This window comes from Danio aesculapii, chromosome 20 (genome assembly GCF_903798145.1).
Source record: "Danio aesculapii chromosome 20, fDanAes4.1, whole genome shotgun sequence".
In the NCBI taxonomy this organism is placed as follows: Eukaryota; Metazoa; Chordata; class Actinopteri; order Cypriniformes; family Danionidae; genus Danio; species Danio aesculapii.
Genome location: NC_079454.1, coordinates 34,853,735 through 34,870,453, shown reverse-complemented (window position 1 = coordinate 34,870,453; position 16,719 = coordinate 34,853,735). Strand labels below are relative to the sequence as shown.

At 35.9% G+C, this 16,719-nt stretch overlaps 2 protein-coding genes across 2 annotated transcripts; both read left to right on the top strand.

Annotated features, from left to right (window-relative positions):
- The first annotated feature begins 1,748 nt into the window (after nucleotides 1–1,748).
- Nucleotides 1,749–9,614, top strand: LOC130247508 (E-selectin-like). Its single transcript, XM_056480763.1, is given in 20 exon segments — nucleotides 1,749–2,002; nucleotides 2,383–2,434; nucleotides 2,515–2,826; nucleotides 2,829–2,900; nucleotides 3,041–3,151; nucleotides 3,241–3,432; nucleotides 3,515–3,706; nucleotides 3,803–3,988; nucleotides 4,102–4,278; nucleotides 4,475–4,666; nucleotides 4,763–4,948; nucleotides 5,056–5,232; nucleotides 6,232–6,423; nucleotides 6,516–6,701; nucleotides 6,911–7,087; nucleotides 7,218–7,397; nucleotides 7,488–7,610; nucleotides 7,762–7,783; nucleotides 7,895–7,979; nucleotides 8,092–9,614. Coding segments are annotated over 19 exon segments (2,922 nt in total). The 5' UTR covers nucleotides 1,749–1,870; the 3' UTR covers nucleotides 7,956–7,979; nucleotides 8,092–9,614.
- Nucleotides 9,615–13,017: 3,403 nt separating this feature from the next.
- Nucleotides 13,018–16,562, top strand: LOC130247509 (P-selectin-like). The gene is made up of 9 exons (XM_056480765.1): nucleotides 13,018–13,102; nucleotides 13,200–13,272; nucleotides 13,358–13,729; nucleotides 13,836–13,943; nucleotides 14,539–14,724; nucleotides 15,667–15,846; nucleotides 16,156–16,245; nucleotides 16,343–16,361; nucleotides 16,449–16,562. The coding sequence occupies exons 1-9, from the start codon at nucleotides 13,100–13,102 to the stop codon at nucleotides 16,522–16,524; spliced, it is 1,107 nt and encodes a 368-aa protein (XP_056336740.1). The 5' UTR covers nucleotides 13,018–13,099; the 3' UTR covers nucleotides 16,525–16,562.
- Nucleotides 16,563–16,719: the final 157 nt, after the last annotated feature.

Sequence of the window (16,719 nt, the reverse complement as noted above, 5' to 3'; positions counted from 1 at the left end):
TTTAGATGTATTCGCTGTAACATGAAATATAATTAAAATGGATTTAAATTATTCCGTGTCAAACAGTTCTTCAGAAATAGTACTTAGTTAAAATTACTGCTGCTCAATTAATAATCATTCTAAGGGTAATTGCGGTTCCTGGTCTCATAATCCTGGACCAGGCCGTATCCTGAGCATATACTGTGATGGTCATGGAGGAGTGAAGAGCATGAGACTGTTCCTGAAAGACCCCAGTGACAGTCAAGTTTCTGCATTGATCCTATGGACTAGCCTGATCACTCGCCAGTGACCTGCTTACACCGGCATCTTCTCCACAATGAATGTCCAGCGCTCTCCAGCCTCAGGAACCTATAGACTGCAGCTCTGCACAGGAAGTTTGGCCAGAGAAGAAATGGTTACGCCCAACTAAGCCTGGTTTCTCTCTCGAGTTTTTTTCCCTCACTTTCGTCAATTGGTGAATTTTGTTCCTCGCCACTGTCACCACTGGCTTGCTTGGTTTGGGACTTGTGGAGCTGCGCATCGATGGATTTGCTCTTCAGTGTTTCAGCAGTGAAAAATAAACCACACTGAAATGAACTAAGCTGAACTTTAACTCTGAAAACTGAACTGACACACTTTCAATTTACTAGAACTTTTGTGTTAAACTGCTTCGACACAATCAACATTGTAAAAGCGCTATAGAAAAAAAATGAATTGAATTGAACTTTCACAAAAATGTTAAGCAGCACAATTGTTTTCAACAATGAAAATATTAAGATTTGTTTCTCAAAGAAATAGTTTAATCAAAAATGTCAATTAACTTACTATTTACTCACTATCCAGTGGTTCCAAACCTTTTTGAGTTTTTTTTTTTTTTAAATCCAAACAAGACGTTTTAAAGAATCTTGCTAATTAGTGTTGGGGTAATGCATTACAAGTATATGTACTAATACTAAGTAACGAGTAAAGTAACACATTACTTTGAAAAATTAAGCAATATTTGAGTTACTTTTTAAAAAAATGTAATGCTAGTTACTTTTTAGTTTAATTAATTAGCTTATAAAAAATAAATAGCTGAATTAAAATGAATGTAGTCTGGTAGACTCAATTAGAGAATGCTGGTACAGAAACCGAGATGGCAGAGCCTTACTTGTCTGCGATGAAAGTTTTCTCATATTCTGAATGGATCAAAGAAAGGGAAAAAAGGTTTATAGTCTCAATGGACAGTGATTTTATAAAGATAAAAACAAAAAGTACAAAAGCAAACACATTGCTTTAAACTTCATTAAATTGAATATATGGCATATAGCTTGAGGGTCAGGAAGTTCTCAGAAGATAACATTATCCTACATTATTATTTTTTCATGTTTTTTTTTAAGGCAAATGAAGGTGTAGGCTATGTGGTTCTTTGTTAATTGCAGAGCTACTTTATTTCAATAACAGAAGAAAAAAATCCTCCAAGTTATGAAACAGATGAAGCCTCAGCCAGGTCAGTAAAAAAAGTAACGTTTACTGGTTTCCAACAATCTTCAAAATATCTTCTTTTGTCTTCAGCATAGAAAAGAAACTCAAGTTTAAGCAGCAAATAAGCATTTTAGAATAATTTGTCATTTTTTTATTCTTTTATCCTAATAATAAAATATCAGTCATCCTGATGTGGGTGTATCAGATCGAGAGACCTCCTTCCTGAAACATCATTTCCTTGCACACTTCCTAAAGAAAGTGGAATGCTAAAAAAATTGAAAGTGTTTGAAAAGAAAGGGCAGTTTCCTCCTTGATCAGGATTGGAGAAGGGTTTTTCCAGAAACCTGAATTCCTTTGCTTGTATTGGCTGATGACACAAGTGGATCCGGGAAGGGGAGTCTTTATCCACCGCTGAGCCACTATATAAATGCCCCCAACACAGCAACTCCAAGATCAGACTCCCAATCAGAGCCATCAAAGAATTAAAGAAAGAAAAAAGTACAGAACTACAAACTACAGAAAGGACCATCAACTGCAGAACTCTACGTCACTAATAATGGTAAGTAAAGCATTAACAATATGCATTTAAATCATTTAAAGAGATAGTTCACACACAAGGGAAAATTCTTTCATCATTTATTCATCCTTTACTTGTTACAAACTATTTACAGTTTGTTCTGTTGAACACAAAAAGAGATATTTTGAAAAATGTTGGAAACTTGTAACCATTCATTTCCATTAGTTTTTCCTACAATGTAAGTCAATGGTTAGAGGTTTCAATCATTCTTCCGTATATCATATTTTGTGTTCAACAGAAGCAAGTATGTCAAACAAGTTTGAGTAAAGGATGACAGTTTTTTTTTTCAGTTTTGGGTGAACTATCCCTTTAAGTATCAATCATTAAGATCATCTAAGTGATATAATTATTTTATTTTGCAGAGCATTTACAACAAAGTGCAGTTCTTTGCTTCGTTTGTTCTTATATCTTCAGGTAAGAAAGTAAACCATATAACTGTATACTGTAAATAGTTCAAATAGGTCATTAATAGTTCCAATGTTTTATTTCTGCAGCGCTAAACTTATGGAGAGGCAGTGAAGGTTGGTCATACCACCACTCAGATTCTACCATGACATGGCAAGAGGCCAGAAACTGGTGCAGGCAGCACTACACCGACTTGGTGGCCATCCAGAACAAAGATGAAATTCAGTACCTCAACGAAAATCTTCCAAGACGCAATGGCTATTACTGGATTGGTATTCGTAAAATTAATAACCAGTGGACCTGGGTGGGAACTAACAAAACACTTACTGCTGAAGCTGAAAACTGGGCAGAAATGGAGCCCAATAACAAAGAGAATAATCAAGACTGTGTGGAAATATATATTAAAGAGAGAAAGATGTAGGTAAATGGAATGATGAATCCTGCTCAAAATCGAAGACAGCATTGTGCTACACAGGTAGGTAGTTTTTTTTTTTTTTTTAAATCTTGTATGGCCTTCCAACCAATGCAATTAGATCAAAATGAAAAGTAATTCTGCTGGATTTGTTTTAAAAATACAACCATCAGCCAATAAGTATGTTGTTGTCTTTACCCCAGCATCCTGCGCGAGCGATTCCTGTGTCAATGGTCATGGAGAGTGTGTAGAAACCATAAACAGCCATACATGCTCATGCTTTGATGGTTTTTATGGAAATACATGTGAAAATGGTGAGTAACGTTTTCTGTAGATGTTTTCCATATCAGGTCTGACAATAAAAGTTGTGAAATCTAACTGCGTGACTTTTTTTGCTATTTAGTTGTTAAATGTAAACCAGAGGAAGTCAATCCACTGGATCATTCTAGTAAGCAGTGCTCACATCCTCATGGAAACTTTGCGTATGGCTCTCAGTGTGAATATTTCTGTGAGGAGGGTTATGAACTGAAGGGTTTCAGTACAACGAGATGCAGGTCTACAACAGAGTGGACAAGCAAACCACCATCTTGTGAACGTAAGTAGAATTACCAGTGCAAAATGAAAACAACGCATTTCATCAGTCATTCCTTTTCAAGCATTTTCACTGCTTTTTGCAGTTGTTCAATGCCCAGAGTTGGCCAAACCACAGAAAGGTGGGATGCAGTGTGATCATCCAATGAGTGAGTTCAGCTATCAGTCCAGCTGTGAGTTTGTGTGTGATAAAGGATACAAACTGCAGAACTCCAGCTCCTCTATACTGATCTGTGGAGCAACGGGACACTGGAATGATTCACAGCCCACATGTGAAAGTAAGAAAAATTTGCATTTATGAGAACTATTTTGATTCAGTCCTACTCTTGGCTTTTTTCAGATGAATAATCCTGATCCTGTTTTATTATTTTCAGTTGTAAAATGCAAAGCAGAGGATATCGCCCCACCAGCTCATGCTGACATCAAGTGCACCACTAAAGATTTCTCCTATGAATCTCAGTGTGAATATTCCTGTGAGGACGGTTATGAGCTAAAGGGTTCAAGTGCAACAACGTGCACTTCAACATCAGAGTGGTCAAGTGAACCACCAACTTGTGAACGTGAGTGGCATTTATATTGTCCAAGGTGACAGATGTAGATGTAAATATGCTTTTTTAAAATTCTAATGAAAAATTTGCTAATCTGTTCACATATTTCCTCCATACCACTACAGTTATTCACTGCCCAGCCCTTGATAAACCTGTCAATGGAAACCTTAGCTGCAATTCAAGCTTTAGTTATGGGAGTGAATGCAGCTACAGTTGTGCAGAAGGATTTATCCTCAAGGGAGTTTCAGAGATCAGCTGTACAAAAACAGCAGAGTGGAGTCAGAAACCACCTCACTGTGAAGGTAATGAACAAACTCTTGCTCCGCCAATGAATTCACAGATTATTTTAATGTGTCTTAAAAACTTTATTGCTTTAGATTTGTCACCAATTCAGCAGCTTTTAAATTCCTGTTAAATTTGCACGGACCATATTTGCTGATACTGCTAGAGACTATTTAAATTGTTTTACCTTGAAATTTCTTTGAAATTTCTTTACAGTTGTTCAATGCCCAGAGCTGACCAAACCACAGAAAGGTGGCATGCAGTGTAATCATCCAGTGAGTCAGTTCAGCTATCAGTCCAGCTGTGAGTTTGTGTGTGATGAAGGACACAAACTGCAGAACTCCAGCTCCTCTATACTGATCTGTGGAGCAACGGGACACTGGAATGATTCACAGCCCACTTGTGAAAGTAAGAAAAATTTGCATTTATGAGAACTATTTTGCTTCAGTCCTACTCTTGGCTTTTTTCAGATGAATAATCCTGATCCTGTTTTATTATTTTCAGTTGTAAAATGCAAAGCAGAGGATATCGCCCCACCAGCTCATGCTGACATCAAGTGCACCACTAAAGATTTCTCCTATGAATCTCAGTGTGAATATTCCTGTGAGGACGGTTATGAGCTAAAGGGTTCAAGTGCAACAACATGCACTTCGACATCAGAGTGGTCAAGTGAACCACCAACTTGTGAACGTGAGTAGCATTTATATTGTCCAAGGTGACAGATGTATATGTACATATGCTTTTTATTCTAATGAAAACTGGCTGATCTGTTCACAATTTTCCTCCTTACCACTCAGTTATTCACTGCCCAGCCCTTGAAAAACCTGTCAATGGAGATCTCAGCTGCAAATCAAGCTTTAGTTATGGGAGCAAATGCAGCTACAGTTGTGCAGAAGGATTTATCCTCAAGGGAGTTTCAGAGATCAGCTGTACAAAAACAGCAGAGTGGAGTCAGAAACCACCTCGCTGTGAAGGTAATGAACAAACTCTCACTCCACAAATGGATTTACAGATTATTTTAAAGGCATGATATATCATTTTTTGCCACTAGAGGGTGCATATTCACAACAAAAAATGTTGTAGTTTGATGACACCATGACTGAGTGTGGAATCATGGGAGTTGTGGTCTTCATTACATCATATATGGGACTCCTATAGACCATTTCAAAGTGGTCATGTCATTGGCCCATAAACTATTCGGATTCTTGTCAAACTATTTCATAACTGTAACAAGAGGAAATTGAATCATAGCTTTATGTTAAAACAGCTATCATAACATTATTTATAAATATGTTGACCTTATTGGATGTTCTGGAGCTATAGAAATGAAAAATGTAAAAGAGGAAAAACATTAGGACCATTGTTATTGTTTACATCCCTCAAAATGGTCTACAGAAGTCATGGTCATGAGTGAAATAAATTATTCAAAACTTATTATCATCATATGAAGCAGAGTAAAACTGAAAGCCATCAAAGTGAAATGAGAGTGCCGAAACAATTGCTAATGAAAGGCAAGTGTCAACAGCACAAAAGCAGTGAAGCTTTAAATATGTCACCGTCTGATAAAACGCACAGAATGTTAAAGCATCTCTGTTGTTTCCCTGTTTTCTATAAAACTAAACCAGAAATCAAGAGTGTATGATGCCATTAGCATGATGGCACAGGACACGGCCTGTGTCACTAGTTAAACGTGCTTATTTCTCTTGATTTGAACATTCTTTGAATAATTTGGGATAATACGAGTACACAAGTCTGCAAAATATATTATTCTGTTCTAGTGGTTTATTATATATTTTAATGGAAAAATCTTACATATTGTGCCATAAATGTATGTTAAAAAAGTGAAATTTATCACCAACTCACTAGCCTTTAAAAATCCTAATTTAATTTGCACTGAGAACATTTGAAGATACTGCTTTAATCATTTTAAATTAAATAAACTTTACCCTGAAATATCTGTTGACTTTTTGCAGTTGTTCAGTGCCCAGAGTTGGCCAAACCACTGGAAGGTGACATGGATTGTAATCATCCAATGGGTCAGTTCAGCTATCAGTCCAGCTGTGAGTTTGTGTGTGATGAAGGATACAAACTGCAGAACTCCAGCTCCTCTATACTGACTTGTGGAGCAACGGGACAATGGAATGATTCACAGCCCACTTGTGAAAGTAAGAAAGATTTACATTTATGAAAACTATTTTGCTGCAGTCCTACTCTTGGCTTTGAGATGAATAATCATGATCAATTTTCTGATTTTTAGTTGTAAAATGCAAAGAAGAGGATATCACACCACCAGCTCATGCCAAAGTCCACTGCACTAATGAAGACATACCCTATGAATCTCAGTGTGAATATTTCTGTGAGGAGGGTTATGAACTAAAGGGTTCAAGTACAACAACGTGCACTTCAACAACAGAGTGGTCAAGTGAATCAACAATGTGTGAACGTGAGTGTGAAATGCAATATATATATACATATATATATATATTCTTTTATATATTTATATTCATATATATATATATATATATATATATATATATATATATATATATATATATATATATATATATATATATATATATATATCCTTTCTTTTTAGAAACCTCTCATAATAATTTGTTAATCTGTCCATGATGTTTCTCCGTAACACTACAGTTATTCAGTGCCCAGCCCTTGATAATCTTGTCAATGGAGATCACAACTGCAATTCAAGCTTCAGTTATGGGAGTGAATGCAGCTTCAGTTGTGCAGAAGGATTCATTCTCCAGGGGGCTTCAGAGATCAGCTGTACAAATACAGCAAAGTGGAGTCAGGAACCGCCTCACTGTGAAGGTAATGAATGAATCTTGCTTCATTTATCAATTTACAGGTTGATTAATCATCTAAATCTAGCTTATGTGTCTACCCTATGTGATTTTTTTAAATACAAAACACATTGTTGTTGTATTTTTTTCAACTATAGCAGTGGTTTGTCCTCTGCTTCCTGACCTAGCGAATGGGTACACAAACTGTTCATCTGAAGAACTCTTCTTTGGCACCGTCTGCAACTTCATTTGTTTTGATGGCCACCAGCTTGACAGTAATGAGACTGTGATGTGCAGGCATGATGGGAGATGGTCAGGGGAAGTGGCAGTGTGTCAAGGTAAACAGCTGATATTAATAAGCAGAGATGTAATTTAGGTGATAGAGTGAGACTGACATTCTACATATTTCCTTTTAACTATATTTACAGCTCGACCTGGTCCTTCTGAATCACTCTTCAAAGCGACAGAAGTGGCTCTTGGGGTTGCAGGAACTGTCGGCAGCTCCAGTCTGTTCTTAGTCTACTGGATACTGAAGAAACTGAAGAGTAATGGTGAGCCAAACAGTCTACTGAGATTGATTTCGTTACAGTTCTAACATATTGTAACCAAGTATAGTATAGAATCTGTCCTTCAATGTTGTTCATAAATAATATAATTAAAATAACTTAAATACTAATTCAAATGTCTTTTTTTTGTTTTCAGCTAACAAGTTTAAACTGAACAGGTGAGATCTGGCTTATTTTAATACACATATTATTTATCAGTCTAGTGCTCTTGGTTTATGTATATAGAATATATTTTGTTTAAATCTGCTTTTGTCTATTTTCATTGTTAGCACTTTGGATATCGTGGATCCACCACAGGCTTATAAGAGCAGTTCTGACAGTCTCATATAGAGCAGAAGTACTTCAAACTACACTGTGAGCATATATTCATCATAATGCACATATAAAGTCAGTTTGGGTTATGATAATGGGTTTATTCCAGTAAAAAGCTCATTAAAAACTAATTTAAACTCGTTTGTTTTTACAGGATATTATATGGCAGTAGTGGAAACACCTCAGAAGATATTCTTTATCCAGTGTGATCGGCATTTTGATGAATGAATTAATTTGATTTCTGCTTCCCAGTGGAAGCATCATTTACTTGAGTTGAACATATTGTTCTTTACTGTTTAACCCTCTGAGGATGTTTTGGTGGGACTGGAGAAGTTCTGACGTGCCCTGACATTTGTGCTTTTTTCAGTTTCTTATGAACATATAATCTGCTGAAGTCTAATAATACTGCAAACAGCACAAACTGAGCTACAATAATATGTTAGCAATATTTATGTTCATGATTGTGTTGTTGAGAAAGAAACGTTTATGTATGGTTAGTAAAAATCTAAGATGTTGAAGTCACTGAAATAACTCCATAAAACATATACAGAATCTTGTAGCCTAGAGATTTTGCTTCAAAATTAAGTGAAAATCATCTTGTTTGTTTGTTTACAGGAAACAATATATTGATTTCAGTCAGGGGTGTCCAAACTCGGCCCTGGAGGACCACTGTCCTGGAGAGTTTAGCTCCAACCCTAATCAAACACACCTGAACCAGCTAATCAAGCTCTTACAAGATATACGAAAAACTTCCTGGGAGGTGTGTTGAAGCAAGTTGGAGCTAAACTCAGCAAGACACCCGCACTACAGGACTGAGTCTGAACACCCCTGATTTAAGTGAAGTTTATTTATAAACTAATTTCAAGAGCATCACGTGCTTATGATTGTCCACGGCTGGTCCCGCATTAGCTAACACGTGATTCACCAATCAGACGATTTCTAACTCGCTATAAATAACCTAAGTTCTTTACCTCACTATCTTCGTCTTGAAGAATCCCCCTACCACCCCTACTAGTTTGGGTGACACGGTGGCCCAGTGATTAGCACTGTTGCCTCACAGCAAGAATGTCACAGGTTAAAGTCCCTACTGAACCAGTCGACATTTCTGTGCAGAGTTTGCATGTTCTCCCTGTGCTCACATGGGTTTCCCCCAGATTCCTCCCAGAGTCCAAAAACAGGTGACCTAAGTAAATTGAACATTCTAAATTGGCATCATAGTGAACTTTTAGTAAGCCGTAGATTTCTCTTTAGCCATCGCTTTATTTGTCATTAGCCAGAAATAAGTTGGGAGATCTACCTGAGCTCTAGCCCTGCTAATGGGGGGAGCCCAGGGCTCGATGATCTTATGAGCTCAGGGCTCTCTCCCAGGACAGCATGCCAAACAAGCTTTATTATCAATCATCAGCTAATGGTGAACTCTTGAAATATTCTAAGACTTTTTGAGTGGAAAGGGTCTATTGAGAAGAGCATTACTATCATTACTAATGCAGTGATACACACCTGATAAGACAAATGCTTGCATTATGAGTTGCATAATGGACCATCCAGATAGGTATGTGTTAAACACTTTATTGTTTAATATATACATACTGTTTTGTTATTATGAATATATAGAAATAAAAATAGGCCCTTTACAGTTTTCAAATCTGTGCGGTCCTATGCGTTTGCCAACCCCAGGGAGTTAAATATATATATATATATATATATATATATATATATATATATATATATATATATATATATATATATATATATATATATATATATATATTTTTTTTTTTTTATTAATTCAGTGTTAAATAAAACATTTTGTACTATTTATTTAGCAAAAACTGTAGCTGGCTGATTACTATTTGTAAAGTATTCCAATAAAGTTTGACTTTCATGACATCTTGACTTGGCTGTTTCAGTGCATTTAGCATTTTCAGATGAGACCTAAAACCTCACAAATAATAAACATCAACATCAAAATATAAATAAACATTTAATGTGACTTTTAACTTTCCCATTCTACAAATGTCTTATTAATTGTAGCCTATCTGTGTTGTCCTTTGTCAAATACTTACATTAAACTAATTCCTTCAATCAATCAGAAAATTATAAATTGTTACCAGTAAAAAAAACTATACATTTGAAAACTTACAATACAGGGCTCTAAAATTATGACAGAAATCATTATTCCTGATCATTGCTCTTGATATTGAAAGACAGAAAAATATATTGTTGCCCTTATGAAAAATAAGTATACTTTAAATTCATTTTACTAAGTATACTTAGGTAATGTTGAAGTATATTTTAAATATACTTCACGTATTAACACTTTCTAACACATCTATTATAATGCTTGTAAGACTGGCAGAATGGGGACAAGGGATTCAGCCAGCATAATCACAAACACGGGCACTCCACAGGGCTGTGTCCTCAGCTCAGTCCCATCCTCTACACCTTGTCCACCTATGTGGCCTCCCACAATGGCAGCATCATCCTAAAGTTTGCAGACGACACTGCTGTGATAGGACAAATCACTGACGGCGACGAGGTAGTCTATAGGAGGGAAGTGACCTTTCTGGTGACATGGTGTGAAGACAACAACCTCACCCTCAACAAAGATAAATGAGATGAAAGTGGACATGAGGAAAGAGAGAAGCCCTCATTAGCCACTACTTGTCTTTGGACTGGATGTGGAGAGGGTGAGTACCTGGTGGTCCACATCAGCGGAACCTCACCTGGAAGCTCAGCACTACACAGCTGGTGATGAAAGCTCAGCAGCGGCTGTACTTCACTGTGTGGTACGGTACGACAGCTCTACTACCAGGGACTGCAAACACCTGCAGAGAGTAGTGAAGAATGCATCTAAGATCACCAGGAATACTTTGCCCTATCTGCAAAGGATCTACCATCGCAGAGTCCACATGAAAGCTGTCTCCATCATCAAGGACTCCAACACTCTCCTCCCCATAAAAATTCCTAACAGTACTTCAGATTGTGGAACAGTCCACTAAATCAGGCAGGCAGCTTGTGGTATAATGCTATAATGTTAAACTATTCAGTTGAGTTTAATTTATATGTTACTGTTAAAAGACTATCCACTGAAGAGCAGTCAGTAGAAGTACATTTCAGGAAAGTACATACAAAGTCAAATGAAAGTATATGCTGTTTTAATAGTGCACTTGAATAAATCTTTTTGGTAAAGAAGTTCATTTTAGAGACGTCCATAATAGTAGACTCAAAGTATGTTCTTATTTTGTAGTACCAACAGTACACTTGAATAAACTTTGTCATGAGGGTGTGTTTAGAGATCATATTCTGACAACGAAAAAAACATGACCATGCATAATCACTACAAGATAAATCCAATCACTTTCATATCTGCACTTTGTCGTTTTAAGTTGAATTTAGCAAGAGCTCCAAATTTAGCTAGGGTAAGTTGTGTTGAAATCTAAAAGCTTTTGGTTGGTCGTAGCTCAACAGAAACAAAATTGATTGTTTTTTTCAGAGCTGTAAAACAATGCAAATAAATAAATAAATGAATGCATACGTCTGATGTACAGCGTTTTAAGGACATTTTTTAGTTTGTAAGATTATATACACTCACTGGCCACTTTTTATAGGGTACCTTAATAGTACCGGGTCGGACCCCTTTTTGCTTTCAGAACTGCCTTAATCCTTCGTGGCATATCTTCAACAAGGTACTGGAAATATTCCTGAGATTTTTGGTCCATATTGACCTGATAGCATCATGTAGTTGATACAGATTTGTTGGCTGCACATCCATGATGCAAATCTCCCGTTCCACCACATCCCAAAGTGCTCTATTGGATTGAGATCTGGTGACTGTGGGGGCCATTTGAGTGCAGTGAACTCCTTGTCATGTTCAGAAGAAATAGAGACTCATCAGACCAGGCAACATTTTTCCAATCTTCTATTGTCCAATTTTGGTGAACCTGTGCGAACTGTAGCCTCAGTTTCCTGTTCTTAGCTGACAGGAGTGGCACCTGGTGTGGTCTTCGGCTGCTGTAGCCCATCCACCTCAAGGTTTGACATGTTGTGCGTTCAGAGATGATCTTCTGCATACCTCGGTTGTAACTATTGGTTATTTGAGTTACTGTTCACTTTCTATCAGCTGTAACAAGTCTGGCCATTCTTCTCTGACCTCTGGCATCAACAGGGCATTTGCTCCCACAGAACTGCCGCTCACTGGATATTTTCACTTTTTCGGACCATTCTCTGTAAACCCTAGAGATGGTTGTGCATGAAAATCCCAGTAGATCAGTTTATGAAATACTGGCACCAATAACCATGCCAGGTTAAAAGTCACTTAAATAACCCTTCTTCCTCATTCTGATGCTCAGTTTGAACTGCAGCAGATCTTCTTGACCATGTCTACATGCATTGAGTTGCTGCCATGTGATTGGCTGATTAGAAAATTGGGTTAACGAGCAGATGGACAGGTGTACCTAATAAAGTGGCCGGTGAGTGTATAATATTTTTGCTTTCACTGTTTATTTTTTGGTACTGTTATCTTGAATTCAGGTATTTATCATTTATTTTAGTGACATTTTTTCATGAGCCCTCTTTGTTTTCCAACTCCAGACACCAGTAATCTAAAAGAAAAACTGGAGTCTCATTTAAAGTCACTGCACTCTCATTTAATCTTTCCTCACCTTCAACTACATGAACTCATTAGCATTGTGATTGCAATGAAAGGTTTTGTTGAAATAACCGAGGTCATGTTCATCTGGACGTATCCTGTGACTGTGTCCTTCCCTGAAGCTGCATGTAATCAGGGGGAAGGCTTTTAGGTAGCTGGCACTTAAAAACATTTTTTTAGAGTGTCCTTGAAGAGTTCAATGCCATAAATCACCAACATTTTATTATTCGTAATATTATTTAAGTATAGGTTTGATCTTATGTTGTCTAATTACAAAAATAAAACTATAATTTTTTTATTTAATCAAGAAATTATTACAATCTTTCCCGCTAGTTACATAATGTCTGTCAATCCTGTGATGAAACATCCTGCCATTTAATGCAAATGACCAATAAATATGACGGGAAAACCCTTTTTGACAGACTTAGAGCAAAAGTGACTTTATGTGTACGAGAAAAAGAGTATTCTGCTGAAAACAAGTGACTGATTTCCAAGAGGACTAAAGAGGACCATGGTATGCATCTTTTAGGAACTTTTTCACTTTATTATAAGTGTTTTGATTCGTTACAAACATTAATATGTGCCACTAAATGGCTGCTTTTATTGTTTAGACTGAAGGTGGTGTAAAAATTAGAGCTATATTTGTGCACATAGGAGTTTTGATGCCTCTCTGGATGATAATGGGTGAGTAGATTCTACATTCATCATTTTCATTAAAGAATGACATTAATTTGTGAAATAATATGAATCTTTCATGTCTAAATATTAGTCCATGTCGAAGGATGGAAATATGTCACGCATTCTGAAAAAATGACCTGGAATGATTCAAGAAAGTGGTGTCAAACTCATCACACCGACATTGTGATGGTCCACAATGAAAATGTGACAAATGTTCTGAAAACAGAGCTGCCAAATCTAAACTCTGCTCCTTACTACTGGATTGGAATGAAAAAGATCAATGACACTTGGATGTGGGTTGCCAATGGACAGGCTGCAGACTATATAAACTGGGCAGAAACAGAGCCCAATAATCGACTGTCTGAAGAAAACTGTGTAGAAATGTACATTACCAGCTTAAACAAAAGTGGAAAGTGGAACGATGATAGCTGCAGTAACTCAAAATACCCTGTGTGTCACAAAGGTAAAAAGACAGAGATTTAATGTGCTTTAGGTTTTTTAGTTTAATTTATTTCCCATAAGAGCATACTAGTTCTTTATATATAAATAACCTGTTTATTTTCTTTAAGCACAATGTCCTAACATAACATGCGGTGATAGAAAAGTCTGTGTAGAAAAAGTCAACAACTTCAGCTGTGTGTGTAAACCAGGTTTCTTGGGGCCCCAATGCAACACAGGTCAGTAATACAGTATTTTAATACATACAACAACAACTGTAACGTTAATAACATTAATTTTTATGGTTTAATAGCTATTGGTGAAGTGAAATACATTATACTTTAAAAGGATAGTTTGCAGAATGCTTTAAAGTGATGCAAATGCTGTGAAGTTTGGGTATAAGCGTAGAGTTGGGGTAGGGGGACAGAATACACAGTCTGTACTGTATAAAGGCATAACATTTATAGGAAGACCCTTATAAATAATAAAAACCCAACATTTATGTATTCTTCTGGCATTCATCACATTGTTGGGAACCAAATGTGCCTAAAATATAGCAAAAACAGTAATTCTTTAGTTTATGGAAACATATTTTTGGTGCTTATGTGGCTTATAAATCACACAGGACAAAGTATTTTAGTTAAAGAGGTAGGTTTGGGGTAAGGGGACAGAATACACAGTCTGTATGTGGTATAAAAAAAATGTGTGAGTGTGTATGATGGTGACTCTCAACTCCCAAAAATGTCTGTCTGATGGGGTCTAAAAATATATACTTTGCTAAATATATAATACTATTACATATTAGTGTAACTGACTATCTCTCTCTCTCTGCAGTTGTTTCATGTCCGCAGCTCTCCACACCAGCCAAAAGCTGGATGCAGTGCTCTGGACTGTATGGGAATTATTCCCTTGACTCAAAATGTAAATTCTCCTGTGCTGCTGGTTATAAACTGAAAGGCACAGCTGAGCTCAACTGCAATTCCTCAGGTGCATGGAACGCACCTCTACCTTCCTGTGCCGGTATGGTATATTTTTCAGTATGATTTTATGTTTACATCAATATTAAGTCTTATATACACCTTATTTTTCAATAGCGCAAGACTCATGACTAATTTATGAGAAGAATATACATTAATGTTCACTAAACAGACAAACCAGTGTGTTTATATTTCAGGCAGTGCACTAAAATAATATATGTTAATGTTGTATTTGAGACTTTGAATTGAGAGCATCTTCTCTAAATAAATGTATTGTATGTAATCTGTAGTTTATTGATGATTGGTGGAGCTACAACACAAACACAATATCTATATCATGAAAAATTAGAAGACCACTTTAATTTATTGTATTTATTAGGTATGATTTTGAGTAAAATATTAATATTTGTTTATTCTATAAAGGTCTGATTTCTTTTTTCAAATATCAAATAAATATATTGTGTTTTTTCAGACAATTGGTCAGAATAATACAATATTTTCATTTGTCGTGACTGAAAATCAGGGTTATTCCACCACACATTGCTTTTTTAACACTTCTAAAGTTAACATTAGTATTATGTTGTCTAAAGGTTCATATATTAACATTTTTATTTTCAGCCAAAACATTCTCTAAATCACAAAACAAAAAATGCATTTGGAAGATCAGTAGTTTAAAAAATAAAAGAACAAAATGTGTTTAACTTACTAAAGATGACATCTAGTATAACTGAGCTTTTCAATAGCTGGACTTTTTTTGCATGCATTTTTTTTACATATTTTTGACCATCTCCATTTTCAGCCCAAATTAATTAATAAAAATACATCCTATATATGTTTATACTCGTGTATTATAAAATAGTGTACTTCAGTTTGACAGGAGCCACTGAGGTCCACCCGATTTCAAGGTCTAATCCCCTAAGAATTTCTCACCTTCCACTTCTCTATCATTTATTATGTGAGAATAAGTTTTGCTTTCCTGTTGCAGCAGAGTGTTTTCCCCTTCTATTGTTTGGAGGTAGACTGATAAACTGCACTGAAGCACATGACAGCTCTAGGTCTGCCTGTACAATGCAGTGTCCCCCTGGTCATCTGCTGCTGGGTTTTGCTCAGTTTTCCTACAGAGCTGACGGCACATGGGAATCTGCATATCCAATAATGTGTGCAAGTATGTTTGCACTGTTAAGCTGTGCACCACAGATAATAAGTATAGTTTATTCTGTGATCTTACATTAAAGAAATGTTTGGAAAACCCTATACCTATTTTTATTTTACATATATAAATAATCCTGAATATAAAGCATTGAAAAGTAACATTAAGTCACTATTATTTCCAACCTATTAGTGGACAGTAAGTTTTCATGTTTATTTAATGAAATAATGATGATGTGAATATGAATAAATAACAGATTAATTGTGATTGATGAATATAAAAAGATTTATAGTACTTACTGGCACTTGTTTTATCTTTCCTCAGACTATATCCATTTTCTAATTGCACTTTTGGCATTTGCTGTCATCTCAATGTTTTGTGGTTATTTATGTGGTTGCTGCATCTGCAAAAAGAGTGAGTTTTGTGATGTTTAAAAAGATTTATAATATATCACAATTACAGTAAGAAAAAAATGTCATCTAATATTTTTCCTTTCAAAATTTGGCTGTAGGTAAAGAGGTAATATCAAGGTAATTGGCTTTCATTTGTAATTTCGTTTTAGCAATATCCACTGATTTAGATGTATGGAAGTCTTAATCCACAATGTTTTCTTGTAGCACACAACAGGAGACTATAAATCCAGCATATGAAGCAGAACCTCCACCACTAGAGGGTCCTCTATGTTCAGCATAAACATTATGGTCTTTTTTCTTTTTTATTCCATTCTTTTTTTATGCTTTATATTCTCAAACATGAAATAAAATAAGCATTTTCAGTATTTATTTGTTGTTTGTTGCTATAAAGAAAAGCTAGAAAATATGTGGCAGAAATCTGAAATATTTCTGGTACAAGTTCAGATGCAAAAACCTCTAAATGGCATCTGAAAAG

Bases quoted from the DNA above. Each gene is read 5' to 3' on its own strand.
- LOC130247509 (XM_056480765.1), top strand. The intron at 13,273-13,357 runs GTGAGTAGATTC...TCTAAATATTAG, and splicing joins GCCTCTCTGGATGATAATGG to TCCATGTCGAAGGATGGAAA. The intron at 14,725-15,666 runs GTATGGTATATT...TTCCTGTTGCAG, and splicing joins ACCTCTACCTTCCTGTGCCG to CAGAGTGTTTTCCCCTTCTA.